Source organism: Euphorbia lathyris, chromosome 9 (assembly GCF_963576675.1).
Source record: "Euphorbia lathyris chromosome 9, ddEupLath1.1, whole genome shotgun sequence".
Classification (NCBI taxonomy): domain Eukaryota; kingdom Viridiplantae; phylum Streptophyta; class Magnoliopsida; order Malpighiales; family Euphorbiaceae; genus Euphorbia; species Euphorbia lathyris.
The window spans coordinates 17,222,143-17,239,938 of record NC_088918.1 but is presented as its reverse complement, the minus strand read 5'-3'; the positions used below and the strand labels follow the sequence as shown (position 1 = coordinate 17,239,938).

The following is a 17,796-nucleotide window of genomic DNA, read 5'->3' as shown; positions in this document are numbered from 1 at the left end:
AATAGAGTTTGGTATAATAAAATTTCTCAACACTCATTTTTTTTTTTGACAACCAAAGAAGCATATATTAAGAATCAAGAAGAAGCATATTACAAATAAAATCAGGGGGTACAGAAAACCACTCACCCCGATGTAAAGGTAAAATACTACTTCTAGCTAACAAATGAGCAACAGAGTTTGCAGAACGACAGACAAAACAAATAGAGCAATTAAAAGACTCGTTCAAAGAAAAATGACAATCATTGGCTAAGGCGTTAAAAGGAGATGAAAGCTCTAACGGGCGGGCCATAGATTGTACCACGATCAAAGAATCTGATTCAATGATCACATCCTTGCATCCGCGGTCTTTGATCCAACTAAGAGCTTCATGGACCGATAACGTTTCAATGAACGATGCATCTTGATAATTCTGCAAGGATCCATTTTTAGCCGCAACAAAACGGCCCAACTCATCCCGAACAATACACCCAAACCCAATCACATTCTCGTCTGCAAATGACGCACCATCCACATTCAATTTTAGGAAGCCAACTGGAGGACGCTGCCACACCGTCAGGCTTGGCACAGCTGGACTGCCTGAAGGAGAAACCGACGCCTGCGCTTTCTTCCAGGCCTATAGAAATGAACCGGCCGAATGGTACATGATCGAAGCTTGTGAATCCTTCTGATTCCACACAATGTCATTTCTATAACCCCAAATAATCCACCATAAGACCGCTACAAGCTCAACAAGCTCCACCGGTTTAGAGAAGATCCAACCCCAATCATAAAAAATGTTTTGAAATTGGGTTCCCACATCCCCAATAGGCGAAATAGTCCAAATAGCTCGAGCCATAGTACATTTGAGAAAAATGTGATAAGAATCTTCCACCGCCCCATGACAGAGCTCGCATAAATCTCAGATAGGAACCCTTCGGGCTTTCAGCGCGACTTTAGAAGGGAAACAGTTAGCAAGAACCCGCCAAAGAAGGTTGTTAACTTTAAGGGGCACTTTAAGATTCCAAACTTTATTCCATAGAGGAGAATCAATGAACCAATTTGTTCCAAATCCAGACATAAGCTTTCTGTACCCACTTTTAATTGTATAGTTGTCCCGTCGGTCATCCTTCCAAAACCACACATCTTGATCAACCCGATTAGATAAGGGGATACGGAGAATAAGATCTGCATCTCGAGGAGCAAAAATGCCCGAAACTAACCCAACATCCCAAGACCGCCGACCCTCCTCCATTAGATCAGCCGCCACTTCCACCCCTAACCCATCCAATTTTTCACTTTCAATATATGGAAAATGATCGTCAGGGAGCCACGAGTCATCCCAAATCCGGACCTCCCCACTCGCCCCTACAAATCTACGAATACCTGACTTTAACAATTCTTGAGCACCCATAATACTACGCCAAATGAAGCTAGGCCCATCAGATAATGATGCATCAAGAAAAGAGCAATTCGGATAATAAAGAGCCTTAAAAACTCGAGCCACAAGAGACTCAGGATTTGAGCTGAGCCGCAACCTTGTTTAGCCAATAAAGCTAAGTTGAAATTATGCAATTTTCTGAAACCCATTCCACCATCTTTTTTAGGGCAACACAGCTTATCCCACGCTTTCCAATGTAAGCTACCTTTACCCGAACCATCTGATCCCTACCAAAAAGAATTCATCAACTTCTCAAGATCATCACAGATATTCATAGGAAAAAGGAAGAGACTCATAGCATAAGCAGGAAGCGCCTGCACTACTGATTTGATCATAATCTCCTTTCCAGCTCTTGACATAAATCTGGCCTTCCAGCTCTTCAGTCTAGCCCGCACCATGTCCTCAACAAAGCCAAAAACCTGTGCCCTATTCCTTCCCACCACCGAAGGTAGACCCAGGTACTTATCCGGGAGGGCAACATCGAAAACCCCTAAAATATTACTAGTTTCAGCACACCCACCATCTGGGCAGTTTCGACTGAAAGATATAGAGGATTTTGATAAATTTATTTTCTGTCCAGAAGCACACTCATAGTCATTTAGAGCTTGTTTAATTGCTGAAGCTTCTGATCGATTGGCTCCGAAAAAAAAAGTAACTATCATCATCGAAGAACAGATGAGAGATTGCTGGCGCTTGGTTCGCAACAACACAACCTCGGATCCGACCCTCTGACTCTAGCCGAGATAAGTAGAGAGAAAGACCCTCCGCACAGATAATGAAAAGATATGGTGACAGCGGATCCCCTTGACGAAGCCCCCTTTGTGGAACAATAGGGCCCACAACATGCTTCCCATGGACAACCTTATATTTTACCTTTGTAACGCACTGCATTAATAGGTTAACAAAGCTCGATGGGAAACCAAGTTTCACTAACATCTCCTGAAGAAATCTCCATTCCATCCTGTCATATGCTTTAGACATATCAAGCTTAAGAGCAGTTATACCACTTGAAACCTTTCTAGTCTTCTGATGGAGATAGTGATTCATCTCAAATGCCAGCATAACATTATCAGTGATAAGTCTGCCAGGGATAAAGGCACTCTGGGACGGAGATATAAGAACATGAAGCACTTTCTTTAACCGATTAGCTAAGACTTTTGACACAATTTTGTATATCACATTACAAAGAGCTATCGGTCTCAAGTCAGAAACCATCTCAGGCTTCGATTTCTTAGGGATTAATACAATATTAGTTTCATGAATCTCATCAGGCAACAATCCAGAATTTAACCATAACAAACATGCTTCAGTAACATGACCTCCTACTACATCCCAAAATTTCTGATAAAAACCGGGGTTAAAACCATCAGGACCAGGGCTTTTGTCAAGGTGCATTAAAAACAAGGCTTCTTTAATTTCCACAGCATTAAAAACACCACAGAGCATATCACAATTTTCCACATACAACTTTGGCACCACATTTTCAATAATAGGCCCCAAAACACAACCATTCGAGGTAAAAAGCTGAGTAAAATAAGAGAGAATAACATAATCCAAACCTGCACCCCAGCTGCGCCATTCGCCATCAACATCACGAAGCCTCGCAAAGCTATTCTTTTTCCTTCTATTATTAGAAGCTGCATGAAAAAATTTTGAATTCATATCACCGCCAGCCAGCCACAATTTTTTTGCTCTTTGCTTCCAATACAATTCCTGTTAGTACAGGATATTTTCCAGCTTTTCCCGAGCTTCTAAAAGTAACGCCTGACCAGTCCCGTTGACACGATTCTGCAGCCTTTTAATCTCAGCTCGACAATCCACAAGTTTGGAAGAAAACCGACTACGTAACTCAGCTCCCCACTGATACAGCGCCTGCCCGCACTGCTCCTGCCGAACCAAAATGTCATCCGATCCGAGGCATTCACATTCCAGGAGCTTACAATCTGTTCACGACAATCGGGTTCTTGAGTCCAAGCAGCTTCGAATTGGAACCTGCGAACAAACACCCCTTCACTAGGGGTCGGACACAGCACAAGAGCTGAATGATCAGAGGCCGAAGCTTCCTCATTAATAACTTTGGCCGAAGGAAACAATTGAAACCAGCTGGAAGACGCTAAACCCCGATCTAACTTCTCTTCAACAAAATTATGATAGCCTATGCTCTTTTCCCAAGTAAACGCATGTCCAATCATTGGGACCTCGAACAGATTACATTGCTCAATCACATCAGAAAAACCATTAATTAAATAAGGTGAATGTCTGCGGCCACCACTCTTCTCACTCTGTAAAGCCATGTCGTTAAAATCTCCAATAATTACCCAAGGCAAAGAATAATTACTACACAGATCCCGGATCATCTCCCAAGAAGCTGACCTTCTAGAACGCTCAGGAAAACCATAAAAACCGGTTAATCGATACTCCGACAAACCCAGTAAAGAGACTTTGACATCAATAAAATTTCTAGAAGCCCGCAACAAACTGACTGAACCATTAATTTTCCAAAGAAAAGCCAAACCTCCACCTTGGTTAATAGGATCAATGAAAAAGAGACCAGAATAAGAAAGACTACGCTTTATTACCTCAACTTTCTCGCGGTTACATTTCACCTCCATCAGAAAAATAAAATCGGGTTTGAACCTAGCAACTAAGTTCTTTAACATACGAACTGTTCGAGGGTTGCCCATACCTCGACAGTTCCAGCTTAACGTACTCATTCTCCTCGGCGGGTCTGGTCTTTGAACCAGTCACTACTGGCATTGTATCCACCACCATATCAGATGTTTAATTCTCAATCACCTCCTCCTTTCTTCTCCTCTTTGACTCCATTACAACAAGGCTATCCTTCTTTTCTCCTTGCTTTGAGGCCATCCCCTTATTATTTTCAAACAAGGAAACAGTATTCAACACTGTCTTTGTTCCAACTCCTTGTTTCATAATACCTCCAATAGAACTTTCCGGGGCCTCCATACTTTCCATCGGACGAGCTGTTTCAGGCGGCTTTGACAAGAGCCACTTCGACTGAGGTGAGGGCTGCAACCTGCGGGGCAGAGCACGTAATTCCACCGAGAATGGCCGTATGACAGTAGCCGGATTAGGCACATCAAGCAATTTCAGATAAAATCTCTCAGCATGCCCTAAACAACCACAGAAGAAACAGAATATAGGCAGGCGTTCATATTTGAACATAATGGTTTGCGAAGTCTCACCCGCTCTGCTAATAGGCATAGAAGCACACAAGCTTTTCCGAACATCAAGAGAAACCCTAACCCTCATATACGTTCTGCCGACGCCATTGAAGTTGTTCGGATCCGATTCAACAAAACTCCCTAAAGTATTGCCAATCAAAACAGCCACCCTTTCTGACATAAAACCACTTGGCAAATTATGAACTTGAACCCACATCTCCGTAAACATAAGTTCTTCATCACCACGAACAACATCCCCTTCAAGTTTCTGCATGATTAAAAGATGTTGGTCATAAGTCCAAGGACCTCCTTTTAAGATCCGTTCACGCTCCCATGGATGATATAGATCAAACCGAAACAGATTAGGACCCAATGGTTCCACTGTCAAACCTTTTGTCGGTTGCCAGATATCAGCCAAAATGCTCGGTATTTTTTGGGTTCTTATAGTCCTCTCCGTCAAAAACTCATTTTTTTTCTTTTAGAGACATGGTTAAGGGATATGAAATAATATCACTTGAAATTGGTTAAGATTATCATAGGAATGCATGGTTTATATATAATGTATAACAATAGACATTAATGGAACAAATTAAATATTTAGAATTTCAATTTAGGGGGCGTTTGGTTCGGGGTCTTTAGGAATGAGAATGGAAATGGGAGGGTTTCATTCCCTTTGTTCTGTTTGTTTAAAAAAAAAACCCATTTACCCATTTTAGCTTATGGGATTACCCCACTTTAGGTTAAGTCATTACCCCAAGTCCTATAGGGAATTGGATTCCCTTTACCCCATTCCCTTTCCTAAACCTATCCAAACACATAAGGGAATTAATGTTTATTCCTTTCCTTTCCTTTAGTTTCCCTTTCTTGATTCATTTTCCCTTACCCATTGTGAACCAAACGCCCCCTTAGAGTTTAGGTTTTCAATATATAGATAATTGAAAGAGTTTTATGGGAAAAATGTAAACATCAATAAGAATACTAAATATTTATAATTTCAAGTTATAGTTTGTGTTTCCAACTCATAGATAATTTCAATAGTTTTTTTTAATATTTTATAATTTAGTTTGAATTCTTAATATATATATACATATAAATATATAATTATTACTATATAGAGGCATAGTTTCTAAAAGTGGGACTTGAAAAGTGTATAACAAATAACGTTTGGCAGGTTATTCCTATTTATAACTGGTCCAAGTTGAGATCGAATTTTTTTTATAACAAAATAGAGGTCATTCCTATATAGAGTATTTCTATATAGAAGTTTTACTGTAGTACTAAATGTATTCATTTTGAAAAATTGGAACCAACGGTATTAACTGGTATTAACTGTCAAACCCCGTTTACTACTAATTAACAAAGGGTTTAGACTTTAAAAAGGGTTTATTATACTTCCTAATTAAAAAAGGGTTTAGGACAGGCTTCTTACTAATTCGGATAGGCACAGAAGGCACTTGGCTGATTCTGGAGCTTGCAGTAGATGCAGAGGCCATATTGAGACTTTGTGCCATGCTCTTAGAGATTGCTCTAATAGTAAAGAGGTTTGGAGGAAAATTCTCCCACACCATATTTTCTCTTCCTTCATGGCACATTCTGAGGTCGACTGGTTCTCTGATGGTGTTAGAGGAAAGTTGCTTCCATACATGGAGCATGGTGACATTTTCTTTGCTATTATCTGTCACCAAGTTTGGAAATGGAGAAACGAGGAGATTTTTGGAGATAAAACTGTTTTTATGACAAACTTAGCTGATTTCTTCTCGAAAAATTTTTTCTCTATTATCGATAGTTTCAAAGGAGAGTCCCTTGCCAGAGCCTCTCAGTGTTGTGATGTCCATCTCGTGGGATGGAGCAGGTCAAGAGAGGGGGTTGTGAAGCTGAATACTGATGGTTCCTGCCTCAGTAACGGTAAGATTGCGGCTGGAGGTGTGCTTAGAGATGTAGGGGGCGTCTGGCTTTCTGGGTTCTCCCAGAATTTAGGGTTGGGTTCTTCCTTTTCTGCGGAGCTCTGGGCTATTCTTACTGGAATCAATCTTGCTAAAAGGCTGGGTGTTAAGAGGCTCTCTGTGGAGTCTGATAATTTGGAAGCAATCAAAATGATTTCTGAGAATCATTCTATGGGTCTTAACAGTCGCAACCTCATCAAAGCTATTATAAGGCTTTGCTCCTCCTTTGAGTTCGTAGAGTTCAGACACATTTTTAGAGAGCAGAATCGTGTTGCTGATCGCTTGGCGGCGGCGGGCCATGAAGGGACGTTAGGCGTTACTACCCTTCCTGTTTCCCCTAGTTTCATCTCTCATCTTCTCTTAGAAGATAGGATTGGGGTTAGCTTCCCTAGGCTAATTCCTGGGTAGTTTGTTGTTATTCGTTTTTCTTTTCCTTTTCTACCAAAAAAAAAAAAAAAAGGGTTTAGGACTTCCCGTAGTATGAAGTTTCTTCTAGAATAATTCATTTTCCTTAACCCTCTTACTATAAACTTAGCCTACAAGAGTCAAACGGTCAACGCTCACGGCCTGAGCGTGGCTACCCAATAAAATTTTAACACGTTTTCACACACCTTTTCATCACAGCCGTTGATTTTGCGTGCTTTAATCTTTTCCTATATAATGAGGGTTTCCTCTTCTTCTCAACAATTAATTTGATCGCTTTCTTCTACTTTCATCCGATATTTTCACAAAGTTTCCTCTTTTTCCTTTTCAATCATCTTAATTTCTTCCGAGATACTTCAATTATGGCCGAAGGAAACACCAATTTGCAACAACAACAACAGATTGTTGTAAGTGCCCTTTGATACATCTATCTTTGTTTGTTTGTTGTCGTTTTTCCGATTTTAGAATTGTTTTTTTGATGGTTGAGAGACGAAGTTTCAATTTGTGTGTTTCAGATTTAGGGTTTTTAATCTTTTAAGCATTATTGGGTGTTTGGTTGCTCAGAAAATTGTCTAGGAAAACGAATTAAACTGCCGTAAATTACAGCCCAATCTTCTTTTATATTCCTAACCTAATAATTTCATGAAATGGATAGCGAATCTAGGAAAACTCAAATAGCGCGTTTGTTTAATTCTAATTCTGATTTAAATCTGTATTGTTAGACTAATGAGGAGGAACAGAGGCTCAAGTATTTGGAGTTCGTGCAAATTGCTGCTATCTATGCTGTGATGTCCTTCTCAAACCTCTATCTCTATGCCAAAGACAAGTCTGGGCCATTGAAGCCTGGTGTTGAGACTGTTGAGGGCACAGTCAAGAGCGTGGTTGGACCTGTTTATGACAAGTTCCATGATGTTCCCATTGAGGTTCTCAAATTTGTTGATCGCAAGGTTTGTTGTTACCCTTTTTTTATATATGATCGTTTAATTCATAAATTATAATTGGAATGTGAACAGGTTAGGTACAATTGGTATCAGTTTTAGATCACCTATTAGTATTAAACTATAGGTTAATGGATATGGAATCAAATGCATAATGGTGGAGAATGATTTCTCTGAGTTTATGTGGTTAAAATCAAGTTTTTGAGATTCTAGGATCAGTTTTTTGTTTTGAAGGCATGAATTTGTTTTTGCCATTCTCATGACTTGAATTTGAGAGCTGATGGAGAATGATTTCTCTGATTTATGTGGTTAGAATCTAAGTTGCTAGGATAAATTTTTTGTTTTGATTTTCACCATCTTGTTAATCCGAATTTTAGCGTGGAAAACCCTCAAGAGGCATAAATTGTTTTTGCCACTCTCATGACTCGAAATTGAGAGCTGATGAAGAATGATATCTCTGAATTATGTGTTTAATACCAAGTTTTTGAGATGCTAGGAGTAGTTTTTAGTTTCATTTTTCACCAATCGATGGAATCCGAATTTGAGCAACACTCTCTGAGGTACAAATTGTTTTTGCAATTCACATGGCTCAGAACTTGAGAGCTGACGGATTTCTCTCAATTATATGGTCAAACCAAGTTTGTTAAATGCTAGGATCAGTTTTTTGTTTTGATTTTCACCATCCGGTTGAATCTCAGAGGCATAGATTGTTTTTGCCATTCTAATGACTTGATCTTGAGAGGGTAAGGAGCCCCTAACAGCTCCAATTAACTGCTTTTTCCTTTGCTAGGATCAGTTAGTAATACATACATGTGATGGCGGAAATTTGAACTGGGACACTAAAGTATTTTGTTTCTGTACTATTTACAGGTTGATGAATCTGTCACTAAACTAGACAACCGTGTGCCACCAGTTGTGAAGCAGGTATCATCCCAGGCATACTCAGTGGCTCGTGATGCCCCAGTAGCAGCTCGTGCCGTGGCTTCTGAAGTTCAGCGAACTGGGGTGAAGCGAACTGCATCTGATTTGGCAAAAAATCTGTACAGCAAGTACGAACCCAAGGCAAAGGAGCTCTATACCAAGTACGAGCCAAAAGCAGAAGAGTGTGCTGTCTCAGCCTGGCGAAAACTTAACCAGCTGCCGCTGTTCCCACATGTAGCTCAGGTTGTTGTGCCAACAGCAGCTTATTGTTCTGAGAAGTACAACCAGACAGTAGTTACTACTGCTGAGAAAGGTTACAGGGTGTCCTTCTACTTGCCCTTGGTGCCTACTGAGAGAATTGCTAAGGTGTTTAAGGAGAAGGCTCCGGAATCTGTTCCAGTGATTGCAGTCTCCGAGTGAGGGAGATGGTGGAGTGTGTTTATGCATTGAATATGAGAAAATCCTTGGATTTTATGCAACTGTGTTTTAAGAGTTCTGATTAGTTTTTGTTGCAACTCTAAATAACTAAATGTGATGTGCTTTTGAATGTGTTCTGAACATATTTATGCATAAATACAGTGGTCTGTTTGGTTTCAACAGTTTGCAATTTTAACTGTTGCATATATGGTTAAATGCCAATACAGTTTGCTATTTTAACTGTTGCATACATTTTTTATGCACACGTTATTTACAAAGGATAACTTAATTTTGAGGTTGAATGTTATTTTAAGTTCTATTTTGATGTATATACTTTTTTTTATTTTTTATTGCTAATATTATTTAACCAAATTTGATTAGTGAACTGGCTTCTCGTGCCTTCTACCTCTGTTTATGAGCCAATGCAAGAGTTCTGCTGGGTTCTGCATCCAAAATTGTTTCACATACATCCAAAATTCATTCAAATTGAAAACGTTTTGTTGTGTTAGAGTTCATTAAGCATTTGAAAGAAGTATATTATTGATAAAAATTAGACTGAGAGTAGAATGTCCTAATAAGGTGTGATTTGTTGACGTCTTAATAAAAAAAACACATAATAGGATCTAAAATATTTTAAAAACCGCCTACCATCATCAAAAAAAAGATCCCAACAAGAATATAGATAGTTGTTGTTGTGAAGCGCTGGAGTAATTGACAATTTTTTGGTTTTTCTCATTTTTTTTTGAATTAAAGGTCAAAATGATTCTTGAAATTGACATTTAGAATCAATTAGTTCAAATTGAAGTTAAGTATCCAATTAACTTGAATCCACAATATTTGACAAATTAGTACAAATTCAACAAACTTTTAAATAAAAAAACTAGCTATATTTGAGATAATTTGCTAATTATTGCTAATTTCATAACTAAGTTAATACATAAATTTAAATTTGTGGCTAAATTAATCTTACTTGTCAACTTCAAGAGCTAAATTGAATTGACTCTTAATTCGGCTTATGAAGTTGACAAACATGTTCAGTTTAGTCCAAATCGAAGATTAAATATCAATTCAAAATTGATATTATTTAATAAAATGTGAGCTAATTTGTCAAATATTGTCTAAGTGCAAAAGCTGAATTGTTACTAAATTTCAACTTGATGAATTTGTTTTTAACTTTAGGGTCCAAATTGACCATTAATTCGAGTTTTAAGCATCCACTTGAAAAATTTCACCACCTCTGGCTAGTACGACAACGTTTCTACATGGTTTAATATATCATTTGCCCCTGAACTTGTCTAAAATGGTTGATTGGCCCTCTGAACTTTCAAAGTGTTTCGATAGTCCCATGAACTTGTATAAAATGTTTAGTTAGCCCCCTGAACTTGCATAAAATATAATCAATTAATCACTCAATTGTAAAAAAATAAGTTAAATGAGGAAGATTTAAAAAATTCTATTTTAACATATTTTAATCTATTCTGTGATGTATGTAATAACATTCTAAGATACATGTAACATATTTTCTGCATTTGACTTACTTTTTTACAATCGAATGATCAATTGATTATATTTTATGCAAATTTAGGGGATTAACTGAATATTTTATATAAGTTCAAGGGGCTATCGAGACACTTTGAAAGTTTAGAGGGCCAATCAACCATTTTGGACAAGTTCAGGTAGCAAATGATGTATTAAGCCTTTCTACATCCAATTTCATTCAAATAAACCGAGCCACGTTTCGGCGGTCCAACCCGCATTCCGGCCCACCATTTCACCCTCAATCCCCAACCTGTTCCATTCTTGAAAACTCCCATTCCACGAACTGTGGCCTTCAAATTCCTACCAGTAAACAGCAGACCGAAACGGAACTGTAAATCGCCAAACAGCTATGGCTACGTGCTTACGAGCACTGCCTATGAACTATTCCATACCATCTTCCATTCATAATTCTCATTCAGTCAAAAATAGAAATCTCAGAATCAATTGTTGTTCAATCGGTGCAAGAAATTCAGCTAAAATTCCCATGCCTCCGTTAAACCCTAAAGACCCCTTCCTATCAAGGCTTGCATCCGTTGCTGCGAATTCACCCGAAACTCTTCTCGAACGGCCTGTAAGTTCTGAGTCGCCACCGTATCTTGACATCTTCGACTCGCCTCAGCTCATGGCCACTCCTGCACAAGTAAGACTGCAAGCTAACTTTAATTTTGATTAGTATTTTTTTCTTTTTCCTGTTTGATAATTTGTTCTTATGCTTGTTGATTCATTGGTTGAATCAGGTGGAAAGGTCAGTGTCATACAATGAGCACAGGCCTAAGAAGCCACCACCGGATTTACCTTCATTGCTACTTCACGGAAGGATAGTTTACATTGGCATGCCTGTAAGTTCTTCGTTTTGAGATTCGCTGATGATTTTAAATGGTTGGATTTGGATATATGTAAAAAATGCAGTTCAAAGAATCTTGTGATGATTTGGTGCTTTGCAATTGAATGAATATAATAAAATGAATCTTGATTGGTGGCAACTTGTGTAAGGTGAAATTAGAGTAGTCTGAGTTTTAAGCAGTATATTGAACAATAGTAAATTCCACTTGATATGTGTGAAGATTGACATAAAGGCTGTCATTATCTTTCTGATGGCTGGTTTGATCCTTTCTATTGTTGGTGATTCATTGTTTGTATCCTTGGTTTGATCCTCTATGGTATTGTTCATGATAATTTATCTATCTAATCTGGAACTGCATATGTAATTCTTAAAGATTGCAGCAATTCAGATTCAGTCCAAGCTACCAAGAATACTAAGACCTATTGTTTTGAATTATTTGCATTGTGGCTTTTGTTAAAAATTTATTAACAGAAGTGTCTTTCAGTTGGTGCCTGCAGTCACAGAGCTTATCGTTGCAGAATTGATGTACTTGCAGTGGACGGATCCCAAAGAACCAATATATCTGTACATAAATTCCACAGGAACAACTCGTGATGATGGAGAAACAGTAAGATTCACATATGGTGTTGCGAATTATTATTTAACATTTGAATTTGATACATACTTTCAACATATGTGTTTATTAATTACAGTCTTTCTGGTGGTTGAATTTGTTTAGCCTCCACTGGAACCACACAGCGGGGGCAGCCTTGTGCACTTACCTCATTTTTTACACCGTGTTTTATGCTTACCATGCTTTTACCCTTCAATGATGTCTTTCGATTTATCCTGGCCAAGTAGTTTGATTAGTTTATTTAACATTGTTATAGTATGAATAAATGTGCACATAGCTAGTTGTAGTCAAAGAATTTTAGGAGCGATCAAAGGAGCAATTTATTGGGATTAGTATATATGTCCACTTTTTATCCTCATTTTGGTTTATAAACTCTTTACTTCCAATTATATAGAATGTAGTAGTTTTCTCCCAAATTAACATGGTATTAGAGCCTTATTAAGCTTCTGGATTTCGGGTTTTCCCTAGAGAGCAGCCACTCTAGCTCCAGTTTTTCTGGAGTTTTGTTTTCTTTTACCACAACCCTTGGAAGATGACCAGATTCTCAGTGCATGGTGGCATGTCCAAGATCTTCTTGGACTCCAATCACTTCCTCTAGTATTTTCCCTCCATTTCTGGCAATAATCTTAAGCCAATTTTTTCTTGGGTTGTCGACTTTATACTCATGCTTTGTGTGTGGATCATTGTACTCCTTTCCCTTAATTGATTTCTTCTTGGATGGTTGGTGCCCTCTCTTCATAATGGTGGTTTCTTCTTGGTACTCAGTTCTTTGGAAAAGACTGAGTTCCGTTTCAATGGTTGGCAACCTTTGCAGAAGCTTGCCCTATTTCTTCGTGTTTGGACTTCTTTTACCTTAGTGAACAGCTTTGTGGGTAAAGTTCATTTCTGGATTTTAACATTACTGTTTTAATGGCTGATCGATAAGGTCATCCTCACTGTTGTCTTGGGCTAATATAAATAATATAGTGGCTTATTCTTCAGCAGTCACTCACTTCCTCTAGTCTCCGATCACTTCTTTTGGTCTCATCTCACCTAACAACTAGTTGATGTCTTCACTAAAGTTTCACCGGGTCACCTAATCTGTAACAAGCTGGGCGTAGTTGTTACCCCTCCAGCTTGAGGCGGAGTGTTGTAGTATGAACATATTTGAACATAGCTAGTTGCAATAGAAGAATTTTAGGAGCAATCAATGAACCAATTATAAGGATTAGTGTATTTGTCCACTTCCTATCCTCATTCTTGTATATAAACTCTTTATTTTAAAATTAAAATTGGACTAGTTTTTTGCAAATTAACAAACATATTAGGAACTTTATCATAATAGGTTTAAATGAGTTCAGAGCCAAACATTACCCTGAACAAAAATAATGCAAAGTATAAGTGTGTTTTGAAGTACATTACTAGTAATTAACAAATATATTGGGAACGTTAATAGGTTTGAATGCAGTTCAGAGCCAAACATTATTCTTAACAAAAAATAATGCGAAGTATAAGTACGTTTTGAAGCACACTACTAACTATAACCAATTGTATGTGTTTCAATTTTTATGAACTGTAGAAAGTTGATCAAAATGAGAGAAGAAAATACAGGCGCACAATAGAATCTTCATTTAATCTTTATTTGACAGTGGAAAACCTTTTACGAGCTTAACAATCAATAGGCACCTACAATAAAAGATTGAATTGATTAACAATAACTGTTTGGTATTGTGTTTGAGAATTTCAGTTTTTCTCAAAATAAACTAGAGCCAAACCAGTGATATAGATCATATGTGGAGATATACATATTTTTTCTTTTGGCTTTTTGCTGATTTGTTTGCAACGCTTTCACTTGGAAAATTACAAAATTGTTCATTTTTCAGGTGGGGATGGAAACAGAGGGTTTTGCTATCTACGATTCAATGATGCAATTAAAAAATGAGGTGAGTCATCTCATGCAAAATTATTTTGGTCTCTCATTGTTTGGTGGTGGTGATGTCAATGCAGTGAAGTAAGAATGTTTGGGTGATAATACTTTTAGCATATATGGCCAAGTCAATAACTGTTTTTTTTTTTATTGATTTCAATCTTGACTACAATTTTGTGAAGGTGTTATGCCTATAACTCCATTCCCTTATATAAGTCATTCTAGCAAATTAGTTTTTTCCCCAAATATAAGTTGTCGTGTGACCAAGAGGTCACGGGTTCGAGTCTTAGGAGCGGCCTCTTGCCAAATAAATTGGCAGGGGAAGGCTTGCCCCCAGTACACCCTTGTGGTGGGACCCCTCCCCGGACCCTCGCTCAGCGGGGACGCGTAGTGCGACCGGGCCGCCCTTTTTTTTTATAAGTCATTCTAGTATTGTAAGAATTTTTTGTTTAGTTTTTCGGTCCAAGCATTAAATTTTTTGTCTTGGTCCATGTGTTTTTGAACATTCCAAGGCTTATTCCCCAACCATGACATGAGAGAGAATTTTTTTTAGTTAACCAATGTAAATTCATTAATTTGACTCTATATTAATTGTATTTCTTAGTTTGTGTGAAATACACTAAAATGACTTATATAAGGGAATGGATGGAGTAATATTTTATCACCAGCTTGTCTAAGTTGCATGGGATCTTTGATTTTGAAGAGTTTTCACATTTCCAAAATGTTTTGGACATTAAAACTCTCAGAAACTTGTATTTCATATTTCAGATCACATTTATGTAATTTAAGAAAATCAAAAACTCGTTTCTTAAAACCAATTGCATTTCCATAGTTGGACCAACGCATTAACTGAGCTATTAAATCAATTCATCATGTACCAATCATCAAGTTCATAACTTTTTTCTTAATCATTCAAGCTTTCAAAATTAACAGAAGTTCCCTTCTTTCCATCTTATGTAACTTGTATGTAATAGTTTTCATTTTATATGTAAAACAATTTATTAATGCATCCTTTATAATTTCAAAATCTGTAAATATACTACTATAGCTTTATCATTTACGCGGATATTTTTTCCACATTGTTGTTCCCTTTTTTTTTTTTGACGAATATCGTTGCCTGGTATCTGTCTCTGTACCAGTTTTAATTTCTGTTTCCATGCAACATAGTTGCTGTTAGGATGTTTCTCCTGGTTCCGTTGAAGAAATCCCCTGTGTAGGTTTGCTCTGTGACTGCTTATTGAGGTTATTGTTGCTCATACAGATACATACGGTGGCAGTTGGGGCTGCTATCGGTCAGGCTTGTCTTCTACTTGCAGCAGGAACACCAGGCAAACGATTTATGATGCCGCATTCAAAAGGTACAAAGTGTTAACTGATCACAATTATTGGATTTTATACTTAAAAATACTGTTTTTTGATGCTGCATTCTCTTTTAAATTATATTCCAGCCATGATCCAGCAGCCTAAGGTTCCATCTTCAGGACTAATATCTGCTAGTGATGTTCTTATACGTGCACAAGAGGTTAGTGAAATTCTTTTTTTTTGTTGTAATATCAGTCATAAGGAAACCCAGCAGTGTTTATATTCTTGTGTTATTGTCTATTAGATTCTAAAAGCAGCTTCACAATCATAGTTTCATGGTGCAGTTTCTGTGTAAAATACATTCATAGCCCCTAAATTATAGTCCTATTAACATTATGGCTCCTCAACTCATTATCTTGACATAAAAGTCCTTAAACTTTACATTGCTGTAACATTAAAGTCGAAATCAACAGAAATCCCGCGTGATGACCGGGACAAGTTTGACTGCATCATTGACTCTTTTTTTTTATCCATGTCACTATAAACAATGTAAGGAAAGAATTGTACGAGGATAAAATTAGGTATCTTACTATAATTTATGGTAAAATGGATAAGAAAAGAGAGTCAATGACGTAGTCATATTTGCGCAGGTCATCATTTCGTTATTTCTTAACCGGTTTTTTTGTTGATTTGGACTTTAATGTTACAATATTGTAAAGTTCAATGATCTTTATGTTAAGAAATGAAGATTAAGGGCCATAATGTTTATAACGCTATAGTTCAGGGGCTATGAATGTAATTTATCCGCAGTTTCAAGTATAAATTTGTGGCAATGAAAGAAGGCTTCCAAATGATTGTTTTAATACATTCAAAATACTGAATGATTGTTTTAAGATGTTGAAAATTAGAATCTCAGCATATTTTTGTACTTTTTTTCTACTTGACATTATTTTTACTTTTTGCAGGCAGTAACCAACAGGAACACCCTGGTTGAACTTCTGGCCAAGCACACTGGAAATGTGAGTATGGTTTATTAATTTCTCCCTTCGATTAAGTACTAAAATGAATTAGATATGATAACATGTTCAAGAATTTCTCTTCATCAGTCTGTGGAGACCGTGGCTAACGTGATGAAAAGACCGTATTATATGGACGCTACGAGAGCTAAAGAATTCGGGGTCATCGACAAAGTAAGATCATAATCATATGAAATACACACATTGGTTCTATACCTGCATCATGTTTGTGTATGTTAACTACTTCAACTGCAAATACTGCATCCAGGTACTTTGGCGCGGTCAGGAAAAGATAATGTCGGAAGTTATTCCTCCGGAAGAATGGGACAGGTTGGCCGGAATCAAAATTCCAGATCCCTTTTAGCGACAACAAAGAGCCACGTGTAATGCTACTTATGATGCCGGTCCGTGGGATTAGGACAGAGTGGTCAGCATTGTGAAGCTGCAATTGCATTTTCGCTTTGTTGATGGTCTAGTGTTTTTACTGCAAGGCATATGGTAGCGTTTACAGAATGTGCTGTAATACTGGGTGTCGTGCAGAACATTGTTTTGGGTATTAGTAACAATGGATACTTAAAAATCTGTTGAAGGTGATAAAAGGGGTATGTAATGTACACTAATAGCAAATAGCAATTCTGTATATCAGGAATGTTAACAAGATTGGGTTGAAATTGGTGGAGCTGCAGATGATTCCAATCTAATCATATGCCCCCCTCTTCATTCAACTGGATCCAGGTCCTACCTTATTTTGCCCAATTGTTCTTTTTCTTTGAACCTTTGTTACATTTAAGAATTTGATTAGATTTAGAAGACATCTATAGTAGGAAAAATGCTTAATGGGGCGGAGATTAAAATGCTTACTTAAAAGGGTTGCAAATGGAGTATGAGATTAAAATGTTTATTTAAAAAGGTTGCAAATGGGACGAAGATTTCCCATTTCCGAAGGGAATTTGTTCCAATTGAGACGGGAATTTCCATATGGGGCACAAAAAAAATCTCAAGGCGGGATTTTTCCTCTCGCCTTACTAGGATCTCCATTTTCACCTCCCACTATGTCTCCATGGGAATTAAACTAAGTGACCATTTTAAAACTGATCCTAAATTCCAATGACAATTGATGTAATTTACTCCTAATTTTATATATGCATAGGATTTGACAAAATTCAAATTTTTTTTCTCATAATTAATTATAAATAGTGTGAAAATCTTTTTTCTTTTGGTGTCACAGCTCAAACCGTTTTCTTTACTGACAACTTGGAGGTTTGGCTTTAGAGGAATTGTTTGTCTAAGGAGGCGGTTCTGGATAGTGAGTAGCAAACTAAATTTGTGACT

General features: G+C 37.5%; 2 protein-coding genes across 2 annotated transcripts; both read left to right on the top strand.

Moving 5' to 3' along the window:
- Positions 1 to 7,216: 7,216 nt before the first annotated feature.
- Positions 7,217 to 9,424, top strand: LOC136205698 (REF/SRPP-like protein At3g05500). The gene is made up of 3 exons (XM_065996415.1): positions 7,217 to 7,375; positions 7,691 to 7,915; positions 8,777 to 9,424. Exons 1-3 carry the CDS (start codon positions 7,331 to 7,333, stop codon positions 9,245 to 9,247), a joined length of 741 nt encoding a protein of 246 aa, XP_065852487.1. The 5' UTR covers positions 7,217 to 7,330; the 3' UTR covers positions 9,248 to 9,424.
- A 1,565-nt stretch (positions 9,425 to 10,989) lies between these two features.
- On the top strand, positions 10,990 to 17,238 carry LOC136206377 (ATP-dependent Clp protease proteolytic subunit-related protein 3, chloroplastic). Its single transcript, XM_065997402.1, has 9 exons — positions 10,990 to 11,423; positions 11,521 to 11,622; positions 12,112 to 12,234; positions 14,103 to 14,162; positions 15,408 to 15,504; positions 15,595 to 15,668; positions 16,414 to 16,467; positions 16,555 to 16,638; positions 16,733 to 17,238. The coding sequence occupies exons 1-9, from the start codon at positions 11,133 to 11,135 to the stop codon at positions 16,826 to 16,828; spliced, it is 981 nt and encodes a 326-aa protein (XP_065853474.1). The 5' UTR covers positions 10,990 to 11,132; the 3' UTR covers positions 16,829 to 17,238.
- Positions 17,239 to 17,796: the final 558 nt, after the last annotated feature.